The sequence below is a fragment of the Pan troglodytes genome, chromosome 17, assembly GCF_028858775.2.
Source record: "Pan troglodytes isolate AG18354 chromosome 17, NHGRI_mPanTro3-v2.0_pri, whole genome shotgun sequence".
In the NCBI taxonomy this organism is placed as follows: domain Eukaryota; kingdom Metazoa; phylum Chordata; class Mammalia; order Primates; family Hominidae; genus Pan; species Pan troglodytes.
The window spans coordinates 44,627,007-44,642,233 of NC_072415.2; the positions used below are offsets into that span (position 1 = coordinate 44,627,007).

Sequence of the window (15,227 nt, forward strand, 5' to 3'; positions counted from 1 at the left end):
TATGAAGTTGAAATAATCACTCTCTGCAGATAATTCTTTACTTCATGTAGCCCCAGAGCTCTACTAATATGTTAGATCTTTCCAAACTGGAATTATACCAGTCTACACATCAACCCTAATAATTTTCTATACTATGCATGATTAAAACCACAGTCACCTCTCTTGTTCAGTTCAGTAACCTTTACTCTCCTACTAGAGTTGCTTTGGCTGTTGTCTCTGCATGCCCTATACCAAGCAAACTTTCCTAGAGGCTCTCCTGACAAAAGTGCAATTGGTGTGACTTGATGATACCTGGGTACAATGTAGTAAATTAAATATGACCTAAGAATTCTTATTTTTTCCATGGTACCTGTTTGAGATGGTTGAACTTCTATGCCAGCCTGAATTGATGACAGCTAATTTTCCCACTGAGACACTAACCTATTTTTTAATACTGGTCTATGAATTTTCAGGTAATACATATTTTATATTTCAGATGTAAGCTATTGAAATCTAGAAAAAAAGAAACAATGTTTCAAGACATTATTTCTTGACAAAACAGATTTCTGGATTTTTTATTATATTTAAGTTAGTGTGATGGCCTCATTACTAGACTATGTAATTCTAGTGAGAAGGAAAATTTTATACACTATAGATAGTTACTTAAGGAGACAGCCAACTTTATAAGTCATTCTTCACAAATCCAAATGTCATACAAGCTTATTAATAATTTAAGAATCAACAGAAATGAAAATATCTGTTCTTAATTTGCTATATTTCAAATATTGTTTTTCTTTTAACCATTGTGATAATTATTCTATATTAATATAATTTGTTTCTATAATATTTGTTCTCTGTGAGACTGCAGCCAGGCCTTTAATATCATGTTCAATAAAAGAAAAAATAATCTTTGTCAAGGGCTAACATAGTAACTCAACATTAGCAGAAGTGGTTTTTAAAAATATATTTCAGGTATCCAGGAAGCATCTGTGTGTGATTTTGTTACCTTTGGACCCACCCCCTAAATATTTTCACTGCAGTAAAACTATTGGCATCAGTCGTCACCCTTCAAAGCTAAGGGGATAATTTTTTTAATAAGTATGAAACATTTTGAGATTGTTCTACTTTTCCAGAACCCATTGTGTAACTGTGTGTGTGTGTGTGTGTGTGTGTGTGTGTGTGTGTGTGTGTGTGTGAAAAATTTTGGAAGGTTATTTATCTCTAGATATGCTGCTTTCCAAAGGTCTAAAAAGGAAGTGGTGAGAAGCTAGAGGATTTTTGTTAGAAAAACAAAGTCTAAAGGAATATTTCCTGCCTTTTTTCTTTCAGCAGATATATGAACTTCAAAATTTACCATGCCATGCCCTCCAAGGTATGGCTGTTCCCACAACCATCAGTGATAATATGTATGTGAAAGGATGTGCTCATACAGTGGCAAGGGATTAGTGAAAAGAAAAAGATGGCGATAAGAAAAAGAGATTTGTGTGCACATGATTTTAGAAATGATAGTCTTGCTTCTCTTTGAAACTCAGATTAGAAAAGGTGTATCCCATGGTCAAGTTGAATGCCAAATAGTTCTCAGTTTCGGAGCTTAAAAGGAAGAATGCATTCTGATTTGAAGACAAGGCATGTAGAACAGAAGCAGCTTTTGAAGCTCAGTCTGGGTTGTATGAAAGCCATTGTCACATTCTGACACAATGATATGCTGGAAGCACTCTTTCCTTAGTCAGGAAGTAGGTTCCATTGTACCTGATCCCAAATCCCACAAAGAATTAGAAACTTAATTTCTCCATGCACACTTCCAAGCTACAAAATCAAAGTTTAGAATCTAAATTAGTCCATAAAATATTGTGATAATATAGCACCTTGAAGGGATCATAATAAGCCACACATCATTACTGTTTTAGTCCCTTTATGTTGCTGTAAAGGAATGCCGGAGGCTGGGTAACTGATAAAGAAAAGAGGTTGAGGCTGGGCACGGTGGCTCACGCTTGTAATTCCAGCACTTTGGGAGGCGACGGCAGGTAGATCGCCTGAGGTCAGGAGTTTGAGACCAGCCTGGCCAACGTGGTGAAACCCTGTCTCTATTAAAAATACAAAAAAAAAAAAAAAAATTAGCTGGGTGTGGTGGTGGGTGCCTGTAATCCCAGCTACTCAGGAGGCTGAGACAGAAGAATCGCTTGAACCCAGGAGGCGGAGGTTGCAGTGAGCCAAGATCGCACCATTGCACTCCAGCCTGGGCAACAAGAGTGAAACTCCGTCTCAAAAAAAAAAAGGAGGTTTATTTGGCTCATGGTTCTGCAGGCTGTACGTGAAGCATGGCATCAGCATCTGCTTCTGGTGAGACTTCAGGCTGCTTCCACTTATGACAGAAGGCAAAGGGAAGCTGGTTTGTGCCAAGATCACATGAGGAGAGAGGAAGCAAGCCACAGAGAAGAGGTGCCAGGCTACTTTTAACAACCAGCCCTCAAGGGAACTAATAGAGTGAGACCTCACTCATTGCTGTGAGAATGGCACCAAGCCATTCATGAGGGATCTGCCCCCATAACCCAAACACCTCCCATTAGGACCTATTTCCAACATTGAGGATCAAATTTCAACATGAAGTTTGGAGGGGTCAAATATTCAAACCATAGCAATCACTATTTTCACAGCAACTCAAGAGAAAAAATTTCACTTTGCTGCCTCTCTTCAAGCTTGGGAGCTGGAGAAGAGGTTCTGGTGGAAAGTACTTCAAGTGAAAAGACTTTAAAGACCCAAGTTTTAAGTGAAACCTGTACTCCCAGTCAACTCTCGAGGTTCTTGATTCATTTCATTTTGAAAGAGTGGCTATTTTTGTCTTGTTTTCATCATGCATTTGGCCTCCTCTGTACATAGTCATATTTTTGGCTTCCTGGAAACAGATGATGAGAAGAAGAATTTGAGGCTAGCTCTAGAAATTACAGAAACTATGTGAACAGTGAGTATCAAAAAGTTAGAAGTGCTTCTGGCACTAGAAATTAAGAGCTATAGCAAAACAAAATAGTTTATTTCCAGAAACTCATATATGTTCACGGTGTAACTCCCATATTTTCCAAGAATTATTTTTTCTAAGAATTCACATGGGAAAGGAACGGAAGATAAAAGGTTTTAAACTATTTCTTTAAACCAACACTGGCAAGGGCCAACACAAAGAAAATGACAACAAAAGTTAAGAGATGTATATATATAGAATATGTCTCATTCCTTTGAGGGAAGAAGGGACCTGGTTAGAAGAAGGAAGAAAAGGAAGAGGAGAGGAGAGACAGGCAAGTGGAGTAGAGGAAGGAGGAGAGGAGACCAAAGATTTGAAGAAAAAAAAAGGAGAAGGCCACCAAAGGAAAGTCCGGCCTATTGCCCCCTTCTCTCAGCCCTACCCGTACACAGTACTGAGGCTAGGGCTCCTCCATGCTTGGGCTTTGTCAGTGATGGGTGGTGGAGCCACATTTCTGGGCCTTCACTGACACATCTTCCTCCCATAGAAGTTCACCAGAATAATTTGTGGCAAACACATCTTTGTGGTTGACGTTCCTGTGTTTCTTTTCTCTACTGATTCTTGCTTGTTATCTTGCATGTTCAGCATGAGAGGTTGTCCCTGTGCAATTATTCGGCTGTTTGCTTAAGAAATTATTGCCATAATTTCTGAGATTCAAAGAACAAAGAAGCATAAGAAGGCAGGGAGATAGTTTAGTTTGGAGGGAAGAATCATGGATGTTTCACACAGTGTTTTGAATGGTTTTGCAAGCATCTGAAATAAATTATGTAATAGATTCATCTATCTTTAGTTACAAAAAAGAATTGGGGGGATATTGGGCAGCAGGGGTACTGTAGGTACTGCATAATGAATGTATGGAGATCTGCTTCAGTAGACAAAGTCTGGAATGCAGTTTTGGTGGGGTAACTGTACATCACAGAAAACAGAAACAGTTTTGGTGGTATAATGGTACATCAGAAAATGATGGCTGAAGGTGGTTATTTGGCCCTGATGGGCAGGTTTCACAGTTTTAAAAGGAAAACATCAATATGCTGGAAAAAGAAAGTTATTGAGGTCATCAGGAAAGTAAATTATCCTAAAACACAATCTAATTTATTTTTAAAGTCAATTTTGGGCCGAGCACGGTGGCTCACACCTGTAATTCCAGCACTTTGGGAGGCCGAGGGGGGCAGATCACTTGAGGTCGGGAGTTCGAGACCAGCCAACATGGTGAAACCCCATCTCTACTAAAAATTCAAAAATTAGCCAGGTGTGGTGGCGCATGCCTGTAATCCCAACTACTCGGGAGGCTGAGGCAGGAGAATCACTTGAACCTGGAAGGCAGAGGTTGCAGTGAGCCAAGATCTCACCACTGCACTCCAGCCTGTGCAACAGAGCAAGACTCTGTCTCAAAAAAAAAAAAAAAAGAAGTCAATTTTGTTGGGTACAGTTGAACTTTTTAAGTACAGCAATACTTTATATAACAGATGCCTTTCTGAAGAGCTGAGTGAAAATGTCATTCATCTGACAAACATGCATGTCTACTCTTTGCTAGTCATTTTCTTTACAAATCAAATTTAATATTAAATTTATCAGATACCTCACTATTCAAGGAATCTTTTAATATACACTATTATAAAGCAAGAATTCCAACTATAATGTGCATAGTTCTAATGTGTTATGTATAAATTTATATTTTTTAGTACTTCATGGCCTGAAAGAATGGTGCTTTATAGTAGAGCCCTAAAACTTGTAGTACAAAGTTTTTAAGATTTTAACTAATTTATAAACCATTATATATATATTTAGTAGATTTAGAGTTTCTTGAAAATTTTTGGTGGAACCTCATAATTTAGATCCCAATAGTTAAATATTTGGTATTCAAACAAAGACAGACAATTTATTTTTCTATTTTCCATGAAGAAGGAGAGGGACAATTTTAGATTCACCAGTGTGCAGGGCAAATTCTTACTTAACCTATAGAGGAGCAAACTTTCTTCAAACACATTACCAATACAATTGTAATACTAAGAATCAATACCATAGTTCTCAATGTAGCATGACTACAAATTGTCACAGTAGATTTTGGATGACTTTACCATAGCCACACTTAATGAATTATTATTTATATTTCTATTTGTACTTTAATAAAACTATATTTTAAACTTTAAAATTGTCATTTAAATTACTAAAGAAAATGAGTAGTTCCCATAATGAATCCATAATGTTAAGAATTTGCTTTAGCAATGAGACTATATTCACTAGCTTTGTATTAATATAAACATAAGAAATAACAATATATATGTATAAGACTCAAAGGTGTATTTCTCTGTTCCTCTGAAAATTTTCTTTGTAGCTCCACAGCCAAGATCATGTGGCTTTTGCTTGGAGTAGTAAAACACTTCTAATATGAAGCAATCTCTAGCTAGGTAAATTTCAAGTCTTTCTATCCAGAACAGAAAGTTGGAGGATGTAGGGAAGGCTAAGTTCTTGAGTGGGATCTAAAGGCTGGCAGGACTTAGTGAACTATTGGACTGTTTACATGATATGCCATGATAAATGTTGAATGAATTTTCATTATGTCTAGACATACTCAATATAAATGCTTGCTTGTTAAGCAAATAGCAGAGGTCAAATCTGGGATCATGGTGATTGCGATTGTGGTTCTCAGGCTGGGTTTCTATTCCTACTTGAACTCTGTGGAAATCTGAAAACATCTTGAACATTTCAAAATAATAAGAGATCTGTCTAAATGAAACTTGGATCTAGACTTGGGAGTGTCTGTTGCCAGTTTCTATTCTTGAATGCATTGCCGTGTTTACGCTCTTCTTGGCTTTCCCATCTTATTAACTAGCTCTCCTCCCAAGGACAGTGAAGTAGAGCAGAACAAACTGCTGGCTAGGGCTGCTCCAGCTTTTCTGAAGGGCAAAGGGTAAGTTACAGCCAGAGTGTACTGGAACCCTGCATTAACTAAACTAAAAATGGAGATTTCTTTTGTCAAAAATGCTTTGTGTGTGAAAGACCGTCTTTGATTCAGTAAAAGCAGCTCTGCTTTAACCCAATTAACAGCACTAAGTAGTTATTTCCAGTAGACACATCTGTGTTGTTATTCACTTTCCCGGATTTGTGTCCTTTTCTTTTTTGAAATGACTAAGCTGAAGACTTGATTTTCTGAAGGATATTTAATCTTTGCTTGCAACCAATTTCAATGTATTTACTCTACAGATGAATACCTTGGCCTTAGTGGTTGAAAAATGTAAATCTGTTTTCTAAAACTTTATTTAACCTAAATGGAAGTCTTTATTTTTAAAGTTAGTGGAATCGAATTGTGGATTTCATTGCCTGGATTTCGCTTGTGTTTTTCATAGCACATCACTTACTACCCTTCCTTTACCTGCTTGGTTTTCTAAATGCCTTTTCTACCAAAAACTCACTCCTACCTCCTCTACTTATTTCTGTCCACCTCTCTTAACAACACCCTTTCTTTCCCCCTGCCCTGTTTCAGGATACAGTACAGCCTGAATGTGGCAGACAGGCTAGCTGATGAACATGTTCTCATCGGGTTGTATGTCAACATGCTCCGGAACAACCCCTCATGGTTAGTGCAGGTTTGGCTGCTTGACTGTCCTTAGAGAGGGATACAGTCTGAGCTGGTGACAAGCAGTCTCAGCAAGGAGCAAGGTCACTGGATGCCAGTGGTGACACTGAAGCACTGTTAACTGGTTCAGTTAAGAAGTCTTTCGTGATGTTAGTTTGGATACTTCCCATGAAGGAACCATAGGATTCATATCCTTGTTTATAAATTAGCTAAAACGAAAACTTGCATAAAGGGATGCCTTGCTAAATATTAGCCTTCAGGTAGATTCAGGACTCCGGGTCCCACCAATCAGTTCTGTGCTACGTGTCATATCAAATTACCACAGGATGGTGATAAAAGAATTTGTCTTATTCCAAGGACATGGATGTCTCTGCTGATTTGGAAAACAATGCTTCATTTTACTTAAGAGTGAAAAAGAGAAAATGCGATGTGATTGAATCACAAAATGGAAATCATTTCTTTAACAATGATAACAGTGGGAACAATCGTCTTTCAGCAATTCTATTATACATTTTTCTGATGACCATCCTGCTAAAGCCTGCTTTCACATCTTGGAATACACAAAACTTAGTTTCAGATATGTTAAATTCAGGAATTAAGATAGCCCTGTGTACTTGGATAAAGCCATTCAAAAGGCTTTTCTCCATTTTCATTGTGATATAGGAGACTCCTTCCATTGGTTAAAGTTACTTGATATTAATAATAAATGTGGATTTGCAGCTTGAATTAAAGGAAAAGGACAAACTATGTATCATATGTATTTTTCAATCTAGTTCAGACTATTGTTTTATAAACATATTTAGCAAACCAATTCCTTGAAAATATGTCAATTTTTCTCAACCACTTCAATTTTCTCTCAATTAAGGGCCCATGGATTTTCCATAGTTACAATTATTAAGAAAGCCAATGGGTTCAATTTCCATTAAAATGTTTCAAACCTTTAGCATGGCAAGTCCTCTTTCCTCTACTATTAGAGGAAAAGTAATTGGCAAAATTAATGGCAATTACATTAAAAGTGATGACAAAAACTGCAATTACTTTTGCACCAACCTAGTATTTCACCAAGGCATTCCTCAGATGCTAGGCCATTGCTCCATGCTCCTTGCCCTCACCACTTGATGTTATTAGCCGCTTTGTTTCTGAACCTCTTTCCTCCTCACTTGAGTATTTTCAAAATTTTCTTCCTATTACTGCTTCTTAGATCTATTTTTGCAAGATTAATACATGAGATAATTTTTAGTTCTCATGAACGGATGAACATTTATGTGCTTTAGTACATACATGTATCTTAATTTGTATTTTTAAAAATGTATAACCAGTACACTAGTTTAATTTTACCTTAGATCCTACTGTTTAAGGGGATAAAAATGCACTCTTTGGCTGACGTAAATCCATCTCTTTCTTCAAATTTTGTGAGCTTCTAGATTAAATAGTATCCACTTTTTCACAACTCAGGCTCTCAAAACTACAAAATTGCTTTATTCCCAAGGAGTTTGGTACTCGAGTGTTACATGGTAGCTGAAGCAGTAGAACCAAGCATTGAATTTTTTTTTAATTGTATTGGTCATCTTTGAAGAAGAATACAGTCAGTGTAGATTCAATTGTAAGACTATGATGCGATCTCACATCATGTCCTCTTCCCATAATTCTAAGCACACTCCAGTTATTTCTACTGCTCTTCTTTGACCTTTTCTTAATTAAGGTTGTTAACAAAGAAATCTCCAAAGAGAAAAGCTCAGAGTTTGTCACTACCAGCCATTTTCCCTACTCAAGTGATTAATCATATTGACTTGATGGTTACTTAAGACCATAAATCTGTCTCAGCAGAGACACCTTGCATCTGCCTGATGAAAGCTAAATGTGATTTGTATTTTGAAAACAAAGCAGAATTTAAGGCCAACCAATCAATGAAGGAGGCTTTGTTTTAATAGCTGCACCCTCCATATTTCTCATAGTTTTTTCTATCCTTAAAAAATTCCAACTTCTTTTTCAAATTTCTCATTTTTTCTTCCCTTTTCTTTATGTTTAATTAGATCCCAACAATTCCTCATACCTGTCATGGTTCTATAAGTAATGTAATGACCTCTTACCTCCTTTAACATCATTGTAGCTACAATGCTTTACCATCATTAAGTTACAGTGAGACCTATAATAATAGTAATAATAATAGTAAGTGTTTTTAAAACACTTACCTCATGCCAAGCTCTATGTTCAGAGCCTTGTATACATAATTTCTCCTAGTCCTTAAAGTAAGCCCATGGAGTAAATAAGATCATCCCCCTTTTATAGACAAGTAAAGGTATCATTTTAGAGAGCTTACCTGACTCTCTCTTAGTCCCACAGCTATAAAAAGTGGGGCAGAGATTTTAACCATTATCCATCCAAGTTCATAACCACTGTGTTTCATCACCTCTTTTAAAATCTGCATCAACACATGCCTTTCAAGATCTTTTGTGGATGCCTCCTTCACACTGCATCCTCCACGTATTTACTGAAACTGTATATCTTATTCTAGTGTTTTTATTTGATTTTAGCAAATATTTTGAGCACATACTAGTAACAGGAATGGTGATTCTTAACAAGTTACCTTTTATGTATGTAGTTCCTTGAGTTGTGACTTCTCATGTTAATTGTAAGCTTCAAAAAGGGCAAGAGTTTTGTCTTCAGTCTCTTTTATCTTATTACAACAGCTGGAGTAAGAATAATAAATTCTGTATTTATGAAATGCTCCAAAAATTACAAAGCCTTTTTCCACACATTATTTAATTTACTTCTCATAGTCCTAGAAGGTTGGATATGATTATTTCCATTTCACTGTTTAAAAAATATGAGCTTTGAGACATTAAGTGACTTATCCAAAGTCACTTGCTAGTAAGGGCTTGCAAACAGGTCTTATGACACTGGTTCCCATCTATTTTCCACCCCATTCCTTGGCCTCCTTGAATGTGCACACTTCATGAGATGCTCTGCAAACAGGAACCTAATAGCTGTTCTCCATCAAAAGCTTTGTTTTTGCCATTATTCAGACATAATCCTGATTAACTCTGTGTGGGGGTCTTCTACCCTATATTAACTACTTAACACACTGGGAAACTGACTTATTTGTAATAGTTTGCTGCTAAAGAAACACTTATGTCATTGCTGGTTCTGTCAGATAAGTCAAATAAATAAACTGCAGCTCAAGGGAGAATTTCTGCTTCCTTCCTAATTCAATGAAGTTTTAAAAGCCTTAATAATTTGTATGCACCTTCCTCGTTGCAGGAGAAGGAGTCTGAAAATGTGATACAGTGTGGGCTTTTACTACCCTCCCCCAAAGCTTGTCAAATTCCTGGGCTTGCTAGTTTATACCAAGGTCTGTAGTAGACCAACCAAATGATTTGAAACCAGCCCAGAACTTCTACCTCTAACATTGTCACTTGATTAGACTCCTGATGTCATATGACTAGGTTAAAATTGTTCTGCTTATATTTTTTCAAGTACAAGAAAGTGTACATTTGTGTTGTCAATAGATTTCTTGTTAAGTGGATTAATAATCCATCTAGTTTAAAATTGCTCCACAATATTTTATGCTTTGGGAAAAAAGACATCTAAGAATGCCTATTTCAGAATTTCATTTACGAGGTCTAAATTTTTATTAGCTTGCATGCTTAGAACTCTTTAATAGATTCCTATTGGACCTAGTTTACAACCCAGACCCCTCACCATGGTGTACAAACCTGCATGTGACTTAGCCCTTGCCTACTCCTTTCTCAGCCTCAGATCTCATGGGGTTCTCCCATTCAATCACTACATTTAGTCATGTCAGTTTTTGATCAATTCCTCCAACGAACCAAGCTCTTTCCTGCCTCAAGACTCCAATACTAGTTCTCCCCTCTGTCTAGAACATTCTTTCCCATTTCACCCCTACTATATGCACATGAACTTGCTTGTCTAGCTTCCAATCTTAGATTAAAGACACCTCCCCCAGTAGGTCCTCTATATTAGTCTCTATTATAGCATACTATTTTTATTTTCTTCTTATCAGCTGCAGTCATTGGTTGGTTGGTTAGTTGGTTAGCTGTTTGGCTGGTTAGCTCATTGGTTGGTTGGTTGGCTGACTGGTTAGTTGGTTGGTTGGTGGCTGGTTGGTTGGCTTACTATTTACTGTATCTTCAGTGGGGCAGGGACCCTCTCCAACTTGTTCACCACCTTATCTCTGACATCTAGCACAGTGCCAGGCACATAGTAGGTGCTCAATAAACATCTGTTGATATTGTAGAATATCAGTAGTGCAGTAGCTAAAAAAATTCCATCTTCCCCTAAACAAAGTTGTTAGGAGTAGTCAGAAACTTTCCTAGCAAAATTAGAATTTTTACTATTTAAAAAAATCACTATTATAGAGTAGCACTTAAATTGAACATTTAGTATAGGAGTATAAAATAGATGAAAAATTAAAGTATTAAGCTTTGTGTAGTGGTAGACATGGGCAAAGATAAGCACCAGCAATTCACTGATGTGAACAGAGCAACTAATAGGGCATTCTAAAAATTTTTTAAAAACTTAAAGTGATAATTGGGCAAGAATTTTTTTTTTTAATTTTAATGCCCCCCTAGATTCTTCATCTTTGTATTAGTTTGCTAAGAATGCCAAAGCAAAATGCCATAGACTTGATGGCTTGAACAACAGAAATTTATTTTCTCACTGTTCTGGAGGCTGGAAGTCCAAGACTAAGGTGCCAGCAGGGTTGGTTTCTCCTGTCCTTGACTTGCAGATGGACACCTTCCTGCTGTGTCCTCAAATAACCTTTTCTCTCTACCCTAGTGTCTCTTCCTCTCCTTAAAAGAACAGCAGTCCTATGAGATTAGGGCCCCACACTATGACCTCATTTAACTGTAATTAAAGGCCCTATCTCCAAATATAGTCACATTCTAAGGTACTGAGGGTATTCATATGCTTTAGCATATGAATACTGGGGGAGACACAATTGAATCCATAACCCACTTCCCCACTGAATCCACTGAATTGTATGCCTTTAATATTTTTAATGTGTAGGTCAAGATTTGACTGACTCTTTTTAGTACATTTTGTTGATTTTGAAAAATGTGAGTTTATTGCAATCTGTTGAAACAAAAAAGAAATTATAATCTGTTGAAAGAAAAAAGAAGAGTTACCTACACTTACTGACAGTGTCTCTTTTATATGAGTTTTCATTTCCTGTTAACACGACTCCTTTTGTTTAGTAAAATTTTTAGGAACTTCAATTATAGAACTGGACTTCTGAGAAAGATATTTCCTTAGAATCCTGGAAATATAAATCTAAAGACTGTCACATCAGGAACAGTTGGAGCAGAAGGAAATGGAGGAGTCTGAGAGTTTTTAGAAGATACAATGCATGACCTCAACTGTAACATAGGGGGTTGTTGAAGTCAGGGTCTCAATAAAGGAGTTTAAAGGTCTCCTTTAAGGAAGCCATTATTGTGGTAAATTCTTATTATTATCCATGAAGATTGCCATTTCATGATTTCCTGTCTTTTTTTGTTGTTATTCCAAACCACTCACAAAGGGCCACTACACTAAGCTTTGAGAGTTAGTTTCTTTCCCCGTTGTTCAGTACTGTAAAACCGTTTCTCGGTCCCCAGTGTCACTTTGTTCCTTTCTACCCTGACTCTCTTGAGCTCACTGACTTCTAAATGCCAAAAAAAAGTGCTCTATTCCCTTAGCATTTTGCTCTAAACCAACTGCCAAAGATAGGAAATAATCTAATAAAGCAATCTTCCATTTGAGTTAACTAATAATGCTTTCTCAGGTACTAATCCTCTTAATAGAAGAGTAGTACATGAAACTCGGTGGCCTTCTAAATTAATTTCTAGTGATAAAATTCCCATCACTATCCAGAGTAGTAGAAAAAATATGAAAAGAAAATATAGAAGCATTTATATATGCTTTTGCTTTTGCATTTATATATGCTATATGCTTTGGATCACAGTATTTTCTGGTTGACTACCCTAACTTAGAAAGCAGAACAGGCCCAGAAAAAAATCAGAAGAATGTGAACAAACCGTGAGTTCCCAAAAATCTTTGCTAAATCACACTTTCATAAGCCCTAGCTCAGCTGGGGCCACTTGAGCTTCCTAGAATGCCATTTTGAAATCACTGGCAACAGACACTGGCCATGCATTTTGGGTAGAATGTGGAGGGCTTTCAAAATAATGGATTTTCCTGCTCTGAAATGCAGTCAACACTGCAATCACTTGTTAATTCATCATAGTCTTGTAGCAAGATTACTGATTATAAAGTCCTGAAATGAATAGCTAGGGCTGGAGAAAGTGTTGGAATTGGTATTTATTTTAATGATTTAGGGATTATTGATCATTCATTTTCAACTATTTGTAATTGAAGTCTTGAAATAGAGGAATTTATCAGAAGAATGCCTCCTTCACCCTTGTATAATTTGAACATACTGAAATGGCATATGTGGACCCATAAATTGTTCATGTGCACAAAGGGGTAATATTATCACACAGGCCCTCATTCAGTCAGTGCTGGGGGAGGAAAGGCATGGAGGTATGAGTTATCGCTTGCTATACAGAATCCCATATCTTCACGTCTTACATTTCCAGGAGGTTTTTAAAAATATAACCTTCATATTACTTACACTAGCTAGTCATTCATTTTAAAAGTACTTTTATCAGAAGTTTTTATCAAGATTTTTTAAATTATTTATTTATTTATCAAAATACAAATGTTTCTGACAAAGTCACTTTCAAGGTGTCAAAGATATCATGTTCCTGGGCCTGGAGCAATGGGCATTGTTATCCGCAAAACACTGTGTTGAATTAGATGTATAGCCCCTAATACATGAGCCAGAAATGATAAACATGTTAAAATCAAATTCAGTTGTCTCTTTGTGGGGCAGTTTGATGTCGAAAGAAAAGACAGTGTAACTTTCTCTTTTTCATTGAAGCTGTAATAAAGAATTTAGTTATTATTTTTAACATTTGCAGAATGCAGACATTGTTTTATAAAGACAGACATCTGCTTTAAAGCATCAGTTTTCCAGAGATAATTCTGCCTTTGCTATTAAAATTATTTTCTTACTCCAAACCTAAACTTGTGTAATGAATAAAATCTCAATCCACTGGGATTGATACTAAACATTATGTAAGCCCTATATCCTACAATTTTCTGTCTTAAGGGAATGTTTATAACATCACACATGCTGTATGGGTATCTGTTAAATACTCTTGAACAACTCTCTCTTTTATATCATTTATATTTAGGTTTCATTTCACGTATTTGTGTCTTCCATTTTGTTTTTGAGATCTTCTAGATCCTTGATACTCAGTGTTGAACCAGTACACTGGACCAATATTATCGACATTTCTTGGAAGCTTGTTAGAAATGCATCTTCTCAGGTCCCGCCCTCCCAACCTCCCCTACCCTACCACCACAGAACCAGAAACTGCATTTTCACAAGATCCCTAGGTGATATGCTTACACTTTAAAATTTGAAAAGCACTGCTCTAGATAATTGTCAGATGGTAGATGATATTTTGAAGGAGATGAGGATTACTAATGGATATGAACATGTTATTTAAAAGGCAAAATAATAATAACATTATATTAACTAATATTTTTGAGCACCTCATGTGTTCCAGGCATCACACTCTTTTGATGCTTTTTGCATACATTATCTCATTTGAGCAAAAGGAAAGAGAAGCCTCTTTTTCTGAGGAGGGAGAAATCAGTTGTTAGATAAGGAAATTCAGGAATGTTCTAGTTATTTATTATAGCTCAGAGAAAAGGGCTAAGTCTAGAGTGGAAGTATTCACATTAAAACAGCTATAGCTTATATATGCAAGGGGTATAGGCTAGAGCAGAGATAATGTAGACAGGAATGTCTTATGATGACCAGAAAAAAAAAAACAAACCTGTTATATAGTGGATTCAGCTAACCAGAGAAGAGCTATTTGGAAGTGACATAGCCAAAATGCTGGAAGAACATAATTACTTTCACTCATCTTCTCACTTCAGAACAAAGGTTAAAACACTATGTTTCATGTTTACTCTATTTGTAAATGTACATATAATAGTATGTTACTTTATATGGATCCAAGTGATTGCAATGAATAATTCTTACAACCTTAATGTTGGCATAAGAGGGTGTCTTTACAATATGTATTTATGAGTTAATTTCTTTAAGGAAGAGCTGTAAGTATAAGAACTGATGCAGAAGAATATAAGTATGTTTATGAATGAGAGGAACTAGTTTCTGATCTTGATCTGAACTGATACATACCACAATAACCGATAAGCCAAACTACAACCAACTAGTTTGTTAACAAGATTAGTGCTATTGGTATGTTTCGTAGAATTATTTTTAATGGCACCCAAAACTTAGTCTTGAATGGAGCATTTCACAGAATGAAGTTTTCTGAAATATGGAAGAATGCTTCTATTTGCATTAGTTTTTAGGGACTCAGATCATCCTTATTCTAGTATGAACAGTTTCTGTAAATTTATAGGAGGCACTAAAAAATTCCATTAAGGTCATTGGGAGTCACTAATAAAATTCTGTTTCTCTGAAAGTAAATATAAAAGGCAGGTTATAAATAAGTAGTAATATTATAGATGAGACTTGTATTAGTTACCTTATGCTGCATAACAAATTATCCCAAA

General features: G+C 36.3%; 1 protein-coding gene across 38 annotated transcripts in view; it reads left to right on the forward strand.

Moving 5' to 3' along the window:
* Positions 1-15,227, forward strand: part of DTNA (dystrobrevin alpha) — a 414,394-nt gene that overhangs the window by 355,513 nt on the left and 43,654 nt on the right. For 9 of the 38 annotated variants that reach the window (XM_054671758.2, XM_009433863.5, XM_054671780.2 and 6 more), the window contains 2 exons: positions 5,826-5,903; positions 6,477-6,569. The exons of the other annotated variants lie outside the window; for them this stretch is intronic. In XM_054671758.2, the coding sequence (XP_054527733.1) occupies positions 5,826-5,903; positions 6,477-6,569 (171 nt within the window). The remainder of the gene's footprint in view (positions 1-5,825; positions 5,904-6,476; positions 6,570-15,227) is intronic. 38 annotated transcript variants of the gene reach the window in all.